Source organism: Sorex araneus, chromosome 4 (assembly GCF_027595985.1).
Source record: "Sorex araneus isolate mSorAra2 chromosome 4, mSorAra2.pri, whole genome shotgun sequence".
Lineage (NCBI taxonomy): Eukaryota > Metazoa > Chordata > Mammalia > Eulipotyphla > Soricidae > Sorex > Sorex araneus.
Genome location: NC_073305.1, coordinates 155,623,964 through 155,639,456, shown reverse-complemented (window position 1 = coordinate 155,639,456; position 15,493 = coordinate 155,623,964). Strand labels below are relative to the sequence as shown.

The 15,493-nt window shown below is 37.5% G+C and overlaps 1 protein-coding gene across 1 annotated transcript in view; it reads right to left on the bottom strand.

The window, feature by feature from the left end:
* Positions 1-15,493, bottom strand: part of LAMA2 (laminin subunit alpha 2) — a 645,380-nt gene that overhangs the window by 54,377 nt on the left and 575,510 nt on the right. Inside the window, exons 46-49 of the mRNA XM_012932852.2 lie at positions 9,589-9,732; positions 8,465-8,598; positions 4,821-4,980; positions 1,711-1,835 (exon numbers count right to left, since the gene is read on the bottom strand). Coding sequence (XP_012788306.2) covers positions 1,711-1,835; positions 4,821-4,980; positions 8,465-8,598; positions 9,589-9,732 — 563 coding nt within the window. The remainder of the gene's footprint in view (positions 1-1,710; positions 1,836-4,820; positions 4,981-8,464; positions 8,599-9,588; positions 9,733-15,493) is intronic.

Here is a 15,493-nt window from a genome sequence, read left to right as displayed (position 1 = left end):
ACTGAATCAGCTATCAGCAGTACAACTGATGGGGGATAAATTATTATTTTTTCTTTCCTACAAGAAATCCATTAATTTCTGAAAGTACACTGAAGAAATGTTGTGTAGAGACTCGGATGTTAAGTCTTATTGAATTTTTTAAATAACTCACAGTCTTCTGTAAATTTTTTGAGTAGAAATTCTAGAGATTTGAAGGTTTTATGTGAGTAGAGAAGTGAAGAAATGGTTGAGGTCAGTCAGGAGAAATTTCCTTCATATACAACATCATAACTTGGAAGATAGTGTTAGAATGTAGAAATCTAAAAATGTTTAACAAGCATGGTAGCATATATATAGAAAAAATCTTATATAATTCTGAGTAGAATAATTTAAGTAATCAATTGGAAGCACAAGGTTTTTGTTTTTATAAAATGTCTTAGAATCTACGGGCTGGAGCTATAGCATAGTGGAGATGGTGTTTGCCTTGCATGTGGCTGACATGGGTTCAATTCCTGATATCCTATATGGTCCCCTAAACACTGTTAGGAGTAATTCCTGAAGGCAGGAATAACAGGAATAACCTCTTAGCATTACTGGCTGTGGTTCCCAAACAAACAAAGCTTACTACAGGAATAACCTCTTAGCCAGGAATAACCTCTTAGCATTATTGGCTGTGGTCCCCAAATAAACAAAGCTTATTACAGCCTAAAGCTAGCCAAGTTGATGAAAATTAGAGTTATAGTGAATTAAAAGTATAAAGCTAAATTATCTGGATAATTAATATATACACACATAGCAATTTTTAAATCATTGCATAATAGTAAGGTTTCATTGTTAAAGGGTACAAGTACATTATTAAGACCCAAACATTTGCTTCTCAAGCTTCAGGATGTGATAGAAGGAAGTCGCTCCCAGAAGGCAGCTGGAATAGAGAAGGGATCACTAAGTCAGTGATGGTTGGAGGGATGGATCGGAATGGGAGATGTGTGCTGAAAGTAGACAAAGGACCAAGTGTGAGAGCCTCTCAGTATCTGTATTGCAAACCATAATACCCAAAAGTAGAGAGACAGTATGGGGGAAATTGCCTGCCATTGAGGGAGGGGGAGGTTTGGGATGGGGGGAAGGATACCGGGGACATTGGAGGTGGAAAACAAGCACTCATGGAAGGGTGATGAAAGCTTTGTAACTGTAGCTCATGGTGATTCAATAAACAATAAAAATAAAGAAAAAAAGGAAAGTCCCCAGATATTCTCCTTATAGAAATTTTTAACTTCCATGTTCTAGTTTTGTTATCATAGGTTTATCAACATAGTATTTAGGACAAATGTTCAGGATTACATGACTAGCGTAGTGAATTTTCTAACAAAGAATATAAAATAACAACCCTCAAATTCTTCCTAAAAAACAGAATATATGGATATATTACTTCAAAACACATTTTACAAAAGACAAACATTACCCTTATCCCCAAACCAGGCAAGGACACATACACACAACAAAAATACTGCTCGGCATCTCCAGACTCCATGGAAAATTCCTGCATGTCTCTGGCGAGGGACTTAAATTTTCATTAATTCTATGGGAAATCACCTTTAACAACCACTTGAAACTGCTCTGGATCATCTGCATGACCTTTCTATTACACACAAACACACAAACACACACACACACACCATATACACACACACACAAAGAGTTTCTGTAACACACAGACCAAACCCTGTAACTCACCTAATGGTACATCCTTTGCAGTCACCTTCTATTTCTCGGAAATTCCACAATCCTATTGGTTTATTGTCAAAGTAAGTTTCTCCCATGCAACCAGTGAATGTGATCACACGTACAGCATCTGCCTTCTGTAGAGAGAAACATGAAATTTGCTAGAATTTAGAGGTCCACAAAAGTCTTAATGTTTTCCTGAGAGTTATTAGCACCAAGTGGCTATTCATTCTTTCTACAGTTCTGAGTAGGCACCTATTTATCTTTTAACCGTGTAATCCCTTCAGTGACCCTGGTTATTTTGTACTATACTAGTTTATCAGCATTAGTAAATAAAGCATCTTAGCTTCTGATTTCTGATAAGTCACTTATCTTTTATAATACTCTAATTTGGCAAGGGTGGGGGCAACTGTAGTATCTAGGTTATAAGGAGAATTGTTGCACTGTTGTCCCGTTGTTCATTGGTTTGCTTGAGCAGCCACCAGTAACGTATTCATTGTGAGCCTTGTTGTTACTGTTTTTGGTATATCGAATATGCTATAGGGAGCTTGCCAGGATCTGCTGTGTGGTCGGGATACATTTGGTAGCTTGCTGGGTTCTCCAAGAGGGACAGAGGAATTGAACCCAAGCCGGCTGCGTGCAAGGCAAATGCCCTGCCCACTGCGCTAAACGAGATCATTCAGTTTATATTCATTGTAACAGAATATTATTATGTTTGATAAATAACACATAGTCAATTAGGGGAATGACTGAATCCACTTTAGACTGTGCTGTTATTTCAGCCTGCATTTCTCACCCTTTTCTATCAGTGGTCCTCTTCCAACTTTGTTTCTTTTCCTGTGACATCCCGCACCACTGTCATACTCTTTTGGGGCCCTAGACTCATGCCATAGTGTCCATTTATGCAATTTTCACCTGGGTATCCCCTGGAATTTCTTGGGGGATAATATCTACATGGGCCCCAGTTGAGAAGCTCTGAGTTGAGCAACTATTGTTATAAGCATTGATAAATGTTACCAACACATTTTTGTAGTACCAAAAATTATTAGTTTTAATTTTTTATTAAGAACATGCTTTACTTATTTATTTATTTCTGAGTCACCGTGAGATACAGTTATAAAGCTGTTCATGATCCGGTTTCAGAAATGCAATGACCCAACACCCACCCCTCCACTAGTATTCATTTCGCACCACCAGTGACGCCAGTTTCACTCCCATCATCCCCCACCCTCACCCTGCCTCTGATGGGCACTTTTCTTCTCTTTCTCTCTCTCTCTGTCTCTCTCTCTCTCTCTCTCACACACACACACACACACACACACACTCTTTCTCACACTCTCACAGTGCCATAACTTTAGACATGCTTTGTTAAAGAGATTCCACATTCATCCGAATAATCTAAGGGAAAATGAATGCACATGATTATGTTTTAGAATAAATATAGGAAGATGGTCACTGAATAATTAAAATGTACTTCCAACTTTTGTTATTAAGCATTTCACTAGTACAGAGTAAAAGGGCTGATTGGAGCCACTGTCACTTTTTTTTCCACACATTTTTTTCTTAACACTGCCTTAGTTTTACTGTGGCAGTGGAGAGAGGTGATTAATATTGGTGACTCTTAAACATGCTTAGATGGATCCAAATCACAACTCTGCTTCTAACTTCTTCATATTCTGGGCTGTATTTAACTTCTTCTATTCATATTTCTCAATAAAAATAAAAATATTTTTTACTTTTTTATTATGAAAATTTTAATCCATAATGGTTAGACTACCACCTAGCACAATGTAAAGACTACAGAAGTGCACTGAACTTTTATTATTGTATTCTACAACATGCAGGTGAAGTAGATATGCTCGTCTGCCTTGTTTATGTCTCTTGAGACAACTGAAGTCTAAGGGGTTAATATCTTAGTCTGTAATAAAGCAGAAAAAACAACTTGAATCTGATCTCAAATCATATTTATGTGCTGTGTTATCCGCATATTTATGCTTGGGGGAAGGAGAGAAAGTCGGCAATATGACTATGTGTCATATATATTTATATGAGTTCAAAAAATGAGTATGATTCCAGTGTGTAGTTGTGGAACCAATTCTAATACTTTAGAGTCACATCTCATACACAAAGCAAATAAAACAACCTCGCTCTATATGAAGGTTGAGTTCTCATAAATTTGGGGTCACTGTGGTTTTTCACATTTTCGGACTAATCTCATCCTAGGATGATTCTTGACAAGCCCAGGATTATCCATTATATTTTGTCGTGCTCTTCTTACATCTCACCCACAGGTCATTTTTCAACACCTAATTCCATTTAATCAACAAAAACTTCTTTAAAATGCAGGCATGCAGGCCCTTGGCAATTTGAAATGCACAAGGACCTCTCTTGAAGCAATTATGAATATCAAGCACTTTACAAGAATGAGAAGAGCAACTTGAAAACTTTTGCAATCAGATCATGATTTGAAAGCTTATGGCCTCTGTGATATTTCCCAAGGTATTCATAAATCCTTTAATTAGACATGAGTTTGAACTTTATAGTACTTCATTCATATCAATAAGTCATAAATTGGTTCAGGAGATGGGGTATATTTAAAAATAATTTATCATTGAGCAACTAAAACAAGACTATAAAAATGATATCAAAGATCTGGGCCAAATGGTAGTGTTTAAATAAGTACACAAAGGTTTAAGTATTATGTTATCACACTGAATATTCAAAATGAAAAAATTCTGGGCCCAGGGAGGTGGCCTAACTCTGCTACAGCATGTTCCTAGCATATGCAAGGTCTGCTTTCCATCAGTCTTTTGCACCAAATGGCCTTCTAGGTGCTGCCAGATGATAGATGTCGAGGCCTTGCTGGAATGGTTACTTATCCCACCAGACAGAGCTCCCATTCTTGCTCTAGTGGATAACTAAGAGTGGTCTCTGGCCCCAACCAAGATTGAGTGTGGCCCCTATTTTTTAAAAAAGTCTCATTAAATATAAATTTATGTTAACCAAATAAAATTTGATTTTTCGTCAAATTTTTGCAGCACTTTATCATGTCTTCCCCACAATAATCATGTCAGGAGTCGTGAAGAAGGATATGATAAATAGAATGAAAAAAGATATGTTACCTTTATTTTCCCAGTCAAGCCACCCACGAAGAGCATTGCGTTTGCATCCACATCTAGAATAGTGTACCCTGGAGGTGATGCTGAATGGTAGACACTGGGCAGGATGCTGGCTTTGGGTCCATCCAGGGCTCTCACGGAAATAGTTCCATTTCTCCCAGTTCTTTCATGATGTGTGTTGAAACGAAATGGAAGGAAATGAAAAAGCAGTAACATATGTACCACATTTCTGGTATCTTCAGTTTTAAAATGTAAAACATGCTTTGGATAATTTAAGAAATTAAGTGATTAGTTTCAAACATATCAGCTTCATAAAATTACACACCAAAGTACAGAATCTAATCTTTGCTGGATGTTTACTGTCAATTTTCACCAGAACCGGTGAGTGACAGCCCAGATTCGGCACGTCTCACTGATATGAAATGACATGGCAACAATCAGTTGATGGGATTGCTGTTAAATGGAAAGCTTTGCTTTAAAAAACAATTTACTATTTTCTACTAAATACCATTTTAAACGTTTATATTGCTTTATCTTGTTTTTGGCCTAACTTAATTCAGCAACTGAACCCTGAGTGAGCTACTATTCTGCATTATAAGCTGTAGCATTTCTCCTAAGTCCCTTATTATTTCTTGGATCCAAATTTGCTGAAGTAGTATTCCTGGAACAACGATTCCTTTACTGCTTGGCAGTACATCTGATGGGTAGCGTATAATATCTACTCTTCAAAATCAGTGTATACAAATTGTACAAAACTTCAATTTTCATTTTAATTGAGAGAATTTTAAAAGCCATTGTTACTTTGTTTTATCTTTTTTTTTTTAAGGCACCTGATTTCCATAAACTGTAATGTATATCAAAATCTGGTCTTTCTTCAGAGAGAAGGAGTCACACCAAAAGTTTAGTGTCATAGTCCTCTTACTACACTCTGATTTTTTGGAGGGGTACTCTTTTCTATCTTTTGGGGTAAATATTAACCGAAATAAGTAAAAAGAATAAAACCAACTTATTACTAAGGTGTTTTTAAGAACAGGATAAAGGACTGTAAAAGAACTTTACTTTATGATATAAAGGCTCTTAATTTCAGTAAAGCACTAAATCCTTCAAACACTATTACTTAGGCTTGTATATTTTCCTCTTTTTCTCACACAAACATGCATAGGTACACATACACACTTCTTTAGAGAAGATATTAAAAAGGAACAAAAAAATCACTTCTTGTTAAGCTTTCTTTTAAGCATTTTCTTGTGGAAAAACACTGGTAAGTAAACACAAACATAGAATAAAATTCTACATTGTGTCCATCACCTAGATTTAATAATTACCAAATCTTCTTATCTCTGTTAGCTTCCTCTCTTAGCCCCAAGTTCTTAAACATAACTATCACTGGAAGCTGTTTTGAGTTTGAATGTTGAGCATTACAAAAGCAAAGAAACGAGGGAAAATATTGAGGACAGCAGTGTGTCTTATGCATAATCTATACACTACAAGAAGTTAATTGAATTGAAACTTCAAAGACAGAATCAATCAGCTTCCTATTCCTTTCGATTTTAAGTGGCAAGAACCTAACCTACTGTATATTCATGGCAGCTTTTAGATACTACACACGACTGTAGGCAAAGTCTTTCTGTAAACTAGCAGAGGGGTAGAGCACTGAAGAGGCACCAAAGGCAGCTCTAAAGTCTGTCTCACACTGATAAAGTGGAGTCTCAGTACTTCTCTCAACATTTTAATACAAATCAAATCAAATCAAAACAAACAAAAAAAGCAACAGAATCTCAAAATTCCTATGGGACCAACAAAGAAGTGAGACAAAATGGACAGTACCTGAATTAATTTTATTGAATTGGCTATTTTATTTAATTATTATTTTGGGAGCTGAGATACCCAGCAGTGATCAGGGTGTTCTTGGCTCTGTGTTCAGGACCACTCCTGACATGGGTCCTAACTATTTACTGTTGTAAAGGTTTCTTTGTCTCTAGAAGGACCAATAATCACATTTATGCAGATTTATATATACACATATAAAATAGAAAAGTGTTGCACATGATTATATCAAAGCCAACTCCCAGAATATAAACAGGAGTTCTCTTAAAACCCAGAAAATTAACATCTACACAATGGAATACTACGCAGCTGTTAGAAAAGATGAAGTCATAAGATTCGCATATAGATGGATCAACATGGAAAGTATCATGTTAAGTGAAATGAGTCAGAAAAAAAGGAACGACATAGAAAAATTGCACTCATTTGTGGTATATAAAGTAACAGAATGGGATACTAACACCCAAGATTATTAAAGATAAGTACTAGGAGGGTTACTTCACAGCTTAGAAGATGGCCTCACATACTAGGGGAAAAGGCAGTCCAGTTAGATAAGGGATCACCAAGTAAATTGTGCTAGGAGGATCCGCTTGGGATGGGAGATGGACCCTGAAAGTAGACTTTAGACCGAAAATGATGGCCGCTTAATACCTCAATTGCAAACCACAACACCCCCAAAAAAGAGAGACAGCAACATCTATAAATGGAATACTAAGCAGCTGTTAGAAAAAATGAGGTCATGAACTTTGCATATAAGTAGATCAGCATGGAAAGTATCATGCTAAGTGAAATGAATCAGAAAGAGAGAGACAGACATAGAAAGATTGCACTCATCTGTGGAATATAGAATAACAAAGTAGGAGACTAACACCCAAGAATAGTAGAAATAAGTACCAGAAGGTTGACTCCGTGGCTTGGAAGCTGGCCTCACATTCTGGGGAGAGGGCAGCTCAGATAGAGAAGGGAACACCTAGTAAACTGTGGTTGGAAGCCATGCAGGGGAAGGGCTATGCATGTTGAATGTAGACTAGAGACTGAACACAATGGCCACTCAACACCTTTATTGCAGACCACAACACCTAATTAGAGAGAGAGAACAAAAGGGAATACCCTGCCACAGTGGCAGAGTGGGGTGACGGGAGATGGAATTGGGGGGTGGGAGGGATGCTGGGTTTATTTGTGGTGGAGAATGGGCACTGGTGAAGGGATGGATTCTCGAACTTTGTATGAGGGAAACATGAGCACGAAAATGTATACATTTGTAACTGTACCCTCATGGTGATTCACTAATTAAAAAAAAATAGGCAACACAGGGGCTAGAGTGATAACACAGCAGGTAGGGCGTTTGCCTTGCACATGCCGACTCGGATTCAATTCCCAGCATCCCACATATGATCCCCCAACAACCGCCAGGAGTAATTCCTGAGTGCATAAGTCAGGAGTAACCCCTGTGCATTGCTGGGTGTGACCCAAAAAGGAAAAAAAAAAAAGACAACAAAGAGACAGTACATGGGAGAAGGAGAAAAAGAAAAAAAAGGAAAAAGGGAATGCCCTCCCACAGAGGCGGGGTGGGGGGAGGGGGAACAGGGTGAGGATTTTGGGAGGGATGCTGAGACCATTGGTGGTGGGTGGAAAATGGGCACTGGTGGGGGGATGGATACTTGACCATTATATGACTGAAACGTAAGTACGGAAGTTTGTAAGTCTGTGATGTACCTCACGGTGATTCACTAATAAAAAAAATTAAAAAACAGCAACAACAAAAAAGTTAGACAATTAAATCGATATCATTAAATAATGATAGTCTTTATAGAATTAGTTACCTTGATGCCTCAATACGGTACCAGTATGAGTCATCAATAGTCAAATCTGGATACTCTACACGTCCAACTCCAGATCCAACATCCCAGAGAAAGCTTACTTTACCCTTACGCATTTCGATAGCCAGAAAATCAACCTAGATCAGAAAAACAAAAACAATTGGTAGCATTTGTATTGAGGAGATGATACTACTTTGAAAGAAAAAGATAGCAGGGTTCTTTTGAATAATTGTCACTGAGAGTATGTGAAATAATCATAACCTCATAATATTCCCAAGTATATGATATTATGTGATTCAATAATATTTTATTACTGAATCTTTAAAGCAACACAAAATTTCATTCAATATCTGTGTAATTGACTCATTTAAAAAATTCTTGTTTTGTTTAATGTTGCAACAGAAGTCTTTTCTTACTCTGATCCTTGTGGTATAGGCCAAAATAAAAGCATATTTAAAAATTAATGATTTTTTTTTATCAAGGGCACTGTCATTCTTGAGGACTAGCTAGGCTGGTTGTTTTGTATCTAAAGTGACTTACAATCTTGAATGGCAGGTACTAGCTTTTACCCTAACTAGTTTGTTAAAAAGTTTTAACTCATTTTGGAAATTCTCCATGTATGAAAGAGAAATGATTCAAATAAAGGCAATTAGAATGTATTGGGTGAATGTTAGTTGTTAATTCAACTCCTATTCACTCATTTTGAGTCAGAATTTAGTATAATCAGAAGTTCTCACTGGCAAGGAAATAGTTCACAATTTACCATTTACTTTTAACATGATAGTCTATGATAATTTCATAGAGAAATATAAAAATAAAAATCTTTGCTTCTACTTGTCTTATTAAATAACTGGATCTGAAAATAAAAACTCAAATTCAATGAGTGAATCGCACATTTAAACAGCTGGGTCTAAATACAGTTGGACATTTATTTTATACCACTTGCCTTCTGAATTTATTTGACAGTTCATAACTTTGTGAGATTTGATGCTGAGGTATTCAAATCTGAAAACTACTTAATTTAGTTTGCATTCATGCTACTGGATTCCATACATTTCCCCCCCCTACAAACAGGATTCTAACTAGGAACACAGTAGAACAAAGAAAAGAGAAGTGATTATACTTACAAATTTGGCACTCCCAAGATAAAACAGGAGGTTATCAGCAACAGGTGTCTTTACATTGACAACGATATTATTGTAGCTTCCTTTCTTGATTTCTGGCTTGTATGTTCGAATGCAGTCACCTCCGGAAGATACCGATACTTTGATCTTTAAGAAAACAAGGTAGCAAGAACCAAAACTAAATGTCTCAGGAAGTTCAAAGTAGTTCCCAAGCGACCACAAAGCCACCATCATCTTTTCTTTGAATATATTTTTCTATTATCAAACAGTATCACTATATGTTCATATGCAGACACCATTATAGTTATTAATGAATGTAGAGAAAAGCAGCTTTTCACAGCATTTTGACAATGAGCTGCTCATTATCCCCAAGATACTATTGTTAGCAAGCTGTTTTTTGAAGCATACGACTATAACAATTTTTATCTTCATTCCTTCCTCTTTATGAACATGATAACACTTGCAAAAGGTGATTTTAAATGAAGCTAATGGCAATGTCTTTAAAGTTATTTAATAAAATTTTATAATTTAAAATTAAATGATTTGGGTTTCACTAAAATATGAAATCTTTTTTCCCCTAGAGGAAATTACCTATCCTTTCATGTTCTTACAGTTGAAAGAGGTGAAATAGAGTTTGTTCTAGGTGTTCTCATAATAAGAATATTAATCATTCCATGCAGAATACGTATTTCAGAATAAATTGTACCTTTTTATTAACTCACCAGGAAATGAAACAGAAATAATTTCCAATGACTATCACTACTAATGTATTTAACAGCTCCTTTTTATTTTTACTAGTACTTAAAAAAATTACTAAAAATTGCTAAGAAAGAACTTCCTTTGTGAGTAGAACTGAGACAGATCATACCAATTTTTACTTGAATTCAGGAAGCCTTTCTTCACTACCAATGTACACTAGTTGATTATTTGATTTAATTTCCTTTGAGTCAGATAGACAATGAAATGGGTACTTTCAGGACAGCAATGTAGATTCTTAGCTTTGGATAAAAGCTGTTCATTTGCTCAGTGACCAGTCTCAAGGTAGGAGGCAGAGAGAGAAAGATAGAAAACTCAATTCTGAGGAAATAGCTCAAAGTACTGGAGCATCAACTTTGTTTCAAGAGGTACAGCTTCTATCCCCAGCACACCACGGTCCTGATGCATTGCAGGAAACAGTGATTCCAACATAATGCACCAGAAATATCTTGGAGCACTACTGGGTGTGGCCCCCAAACCACCAGAACTTCTGTTAGCTCCTAACTCAAATGCTGGCCTCAAGAACTCCTTTGACTTTCACTAGCAGTAGATTTCCATTCTCATTTCTCTTTTTACTAGGGGAATGGCTTTTGGGGCCACACATGGTGCTCAGGGCTTACTCCTAGCTACACACTCAGGGATCACTTCTTTTTTCTTTTTCTTTTTTTTTTTTTGCTTTTTGGGTCACACCCGGCGATGCACAGGGGTCACTCCTGGCTCATGCACTCAGGAATCACCCCTGGCGGTGCTCAGGGGACCATATGGGATGCTGGGATTCGAACCCGGGTCGGCCGCGTGCAAGGCAAACGCCCTACCCGCTGTGCTATCACTCCAGCCCCTCAGGGATCACTTCTGACAGTCCTTAGTGGACCATATGGAGTGGCAGGAATCAAACCAGAATCAGCCGTATTCAAGGTTAAGTGCCCTAACTGCTTTGCTATCACTCCAGCCCCAATTCTCACATTCCTTTAAGCACTGTGATATCGATGTGGTTTCAACACTTAGAAAAAAACCAATTAGGTATTAGGGTTACCATCAGGACATACTGTGCAAATGCAAAATAAAGTATCATACAACAAGGTGCCTATAAGAATCTAATCAGGGTGTGGTTATATGCAACACCAGGATTCCTGGGTGCCAAATTCAATTCGTTGAATCTAAAAACAGGAAACAGGGGTGGGGGTTTAGGTTTTGAAATGCACATAAATGATATGTTTGAGAATGCCTGGTGATAAGGCAGACCTGCAACATTTTCACCTCTGACAGACCACTTATATACTATGCATTGCTCCTTGTTTAGCCTGCTAATCAATTTGCATCTCTACACAAAGCAGATTGTGAGCTAGGAAAAATAAATCATTCCTTCCTTCAACTTAAGGAATCCCTGTGTAGTAGCTTACAGCTGAAATCAACTAGGGTGCCTACTCTATAGAAACTGCTTACCTATGTGTGAGATTCACCAGCCAAGGGGCACAGCACTGGAATGGAGTACTTTACGCAGAGTGTTTGCTCTGTGTCCTGGGAGTATATTCTTTTTGGCCATGTGGTTTTAAGTCCACTAGTACATTCTTTGCTCCAGAAATAATTAAAAAATTTCTTTTATACAAAAAGTATTAAGAATAAGTGAGTGCCAAGAAATTATAGGAAAAAAGAACCAGGGTATGTATACCCACTTTCTAGATGTTGATACCACAAAGAAGATGTGTAGTAAAGTTTACAGAGGGTAACGTGTTGAAGAATAGCAGCTACACAATAGAGTTATTGAGGGCTTAGAGATAAAAAAGAATAAACTAAAACAAGAGAAAGAAAATATATAGAGATCAGATAGAGAAAATTCAGTCCTAAGATATTTTTAATATTCAGAAAAAGGTGTGAGATATAGTGAATTCTTTGAGGAATTTTGTGTAGTGGACCAAAACCATAATAAGAAAGACGTCGTAACTTAATTTTAATATTTAAGGCACACTATGAGCGTCATTATATAATCAGAACTTCTGACATAATCCATGTATAGAACTGAGTCAAAGGTTGAGCTGTGTCCCTGGAAGCGATAATTTGAGCCAAGTTTCTAATGGACCAAGAATAGAGGTCAAAAGCAATTGTGCATCTCTGTAGGTTGTTTGTTCTTTCTTTACTTCATGCATGTTTTAATAGATACTTGGTTACTATTTAGAGTAGAAAGGATTGAATATGAGTGTAGTACATAGTCATCTGGCTACAGAATGTTTCTGTCTTTGTCATATCTATATTGGGCAGAAAAAATAGGGGTTATAATATTTAACTTTTTGTTGAAACGGTTTTGTCAAAGTATAAAAATACTGATGTCTAATGAGACTGATGAAACACCATCTGACAATTGAAAGGCTAAGAGTGTAACAATTCAAAACTCAGGGTAATTAACATGTGTAGGAGTTAAAATTAATCTACTTTATAGCATGATTTACATACTTAAAATATGGTTCTCTAAACAAAATGGTGTTGTTATATCCAATATGCCAGCAATTAATCTTATAAATTACCTTATTGCTCAACCCATAAAGTTACATTAAAAACTCTCTGTAAATTTTACTTTTTACTTTTATTTTTTGGTTTTAAATATACTTTCAGTACTTTAATACAGAATCTCCTTCCCCTACGCCAGGCTGTCTTCACTGGAGCACCTCGGAGTGGGGCGGGTTGTTTCCCTCCCTGCCCCAAGCAGAGTCCCAGCAGCCAAAAACCTCCAGAACCCAGCCACAGCCATGCTCAAGGCCACTCTCCACATGAAGGAACCGACAGAGGAACCCAGGTATGTGGGACCCATGGCTAAAATCTCCAACCCTGCTTGGATTGGGACTAGGCCTCCTCCACTCAGATCCCCCATTTTATAGTAGCTTGGCAGCCACACCCACAAACCGCCCCTGGCGCCATGTAATCTCTTCAATGCCCAAGATCCAGAGACTATAAGACATAGCTCCCGGAAGAGAGCAAGTGATGCAGAATCTTGCACATCAGAGCCTGGTAAGCTACCTATGGCATATTCTATATGCCAAAAACAGTAACAATAAGGGGCCTCATTCCCCTGACCCTGAATGCGAATGGATGTATGAGATGTTACTGGTGCCTGCTCGAGCAAATTGATGAGCAATGGGACAACAGTGATACTTTAATATTTCAGGCAGTCCAAATAGCTGATAATCACCAATAAAGACCTCGTATTTGAAATTTTCATTACAGATATTTCTCAACTAATTTAAAACAAGTAAACAAAAATCATCATCATCATCATCATCCTGCTGATTGTCGATTTTCTTGAGCCATCTCAGTAATGCCTCCATTCATTCTAGCTCTGAGATTTTAGAAGCCTCTCTTTGCTCATCCTTCCCAATGGTGCTGCATTGGAGGCTCTTTCAGGGTCAGGGGAATGATACCCATCATTATTACTGGTTTTGGCATATGAATGCACCATAGGGAACTTGCCAGGCTCTACCATGTGGGCAGGAAACTCTCAGTAGCTTGCCAGGTTCTCTGAGAGGGGATATATGCTATAGAATGTCACTTCCAGGACCTTGGTCTTATAGTTTCTGGATGTTGGCCATCGGTGGGATTACAAGGCACTGCAGGCAGTTTCTGGGTGTGACTGCCTAGCTACTGGAAAATGGGGGATCTGGGACAAAGATCTGGTAAACAAAACTATGCTTTATAATTTTTATTTTGTTTATGGTTTATACCTAGTTGTGCTTAGTGCTTACTCTAGACTCTGCACTCATGGATCACACCTGTCAGGGCTCAGGGGACCATATGAAGTGCTAGAGATTGAACACAGGTTGGTTGTGTGCAAGGCACATTCCTTACATGCTGGTCTATATCTCTGGTTCCTCTTTGCAATTTTACCCAGAAGAAATTTCAAGATAAATCTCTTTGAAAAATGGTAGGACATTTCTGAAACGCATTCTTAGGATGCTTGGCTCTATCAATTATTATTATATTTCAAGTGAGCCCTCAGTAAGACTTCTAAAGAAAATCCACTAAGCAATAGGCATCCCTCAAGCATTTCTCATGAAACAGTACTTACTGCTTATCATAAAATAAATCATAATTATTGAAGATATAATTATTATAACTATTGGAATTTCACCACATTACGTTTATTCAGAAACCAGATCATTTAGCAAAAGACTATAAGGCACTCAGTTTGAGTTGGAAAAACAAAGGAGACGACTGAACTAAGAAGCTATGATACATATACACAGTGGAATACCACTCAGTCTTCAGAAAAAATAAAGCCATTTAATGTGCTGATACATGGACATATCTGGAGATTAACATGCTGAGCAAAGTGAGTCAGAGGGAGAGGGACAAACAAAGAATGATTTCACTTATATGTGTGTGGGATTCAAAAAAACTTAGTAGGGGGATAATTAATGCCCAAAGGCAATAGAAAAGGAGAGCAAGAGAACTGGCCCTTAGTAGCAGGTTTAGCACTGTGGGGGAAGGCAAAATAGGTCAGCAAAGGGACCACTATGACAATGATAGAGGAGAGTGATCACTCTGGATGGGGATTGGGTGCTGAAAGGATGTAAAGAGACATATATGATACCCTATCAATAACAATACTGTGAACCACAATACTGTTGCCTAAAAGGAAAAAAAAGGATAGAAAAAATGCCGGCTAGAGAGGCAGGCTGGGTGCAGACATAAACCTGGGAACATTGGTGGAGGGAAGTGGACACTGGTGTCAGGATTGATGTTGGAACATTGTATACCTAAAACTCAATCATAAATAACTTTGTAATTTCTGGTGATTAAATTTAAAAAGAAAAATCACCTTTAAAAATGTCTTTATTTGGGGCTGGAGAGATAGCACAGCGGATAGGGTGTTTACCTGGCACTTGGCGAACCCAGGTTTTATTCCCAGCATGCCATATGGTCCCCTGAGCACCGCCAGGAGTAATTCCTGAGTGCAGAGCCAGGAGTAACCCCTGAGCATTGCTGGGTGTGACCCCAAAAGCAAAAGAAAAGTAAAAGTCTTTATTTTATTATTTGAATATATGGACCACATCCAGACTTCATGCCAGATTGAGTATCTCTATAAATAAAGCAAATATCAACCTTAATACTCATATAAAAGAAATACTATTTATGGGGCCAGAGAGATAGTACAGTGGGTAAG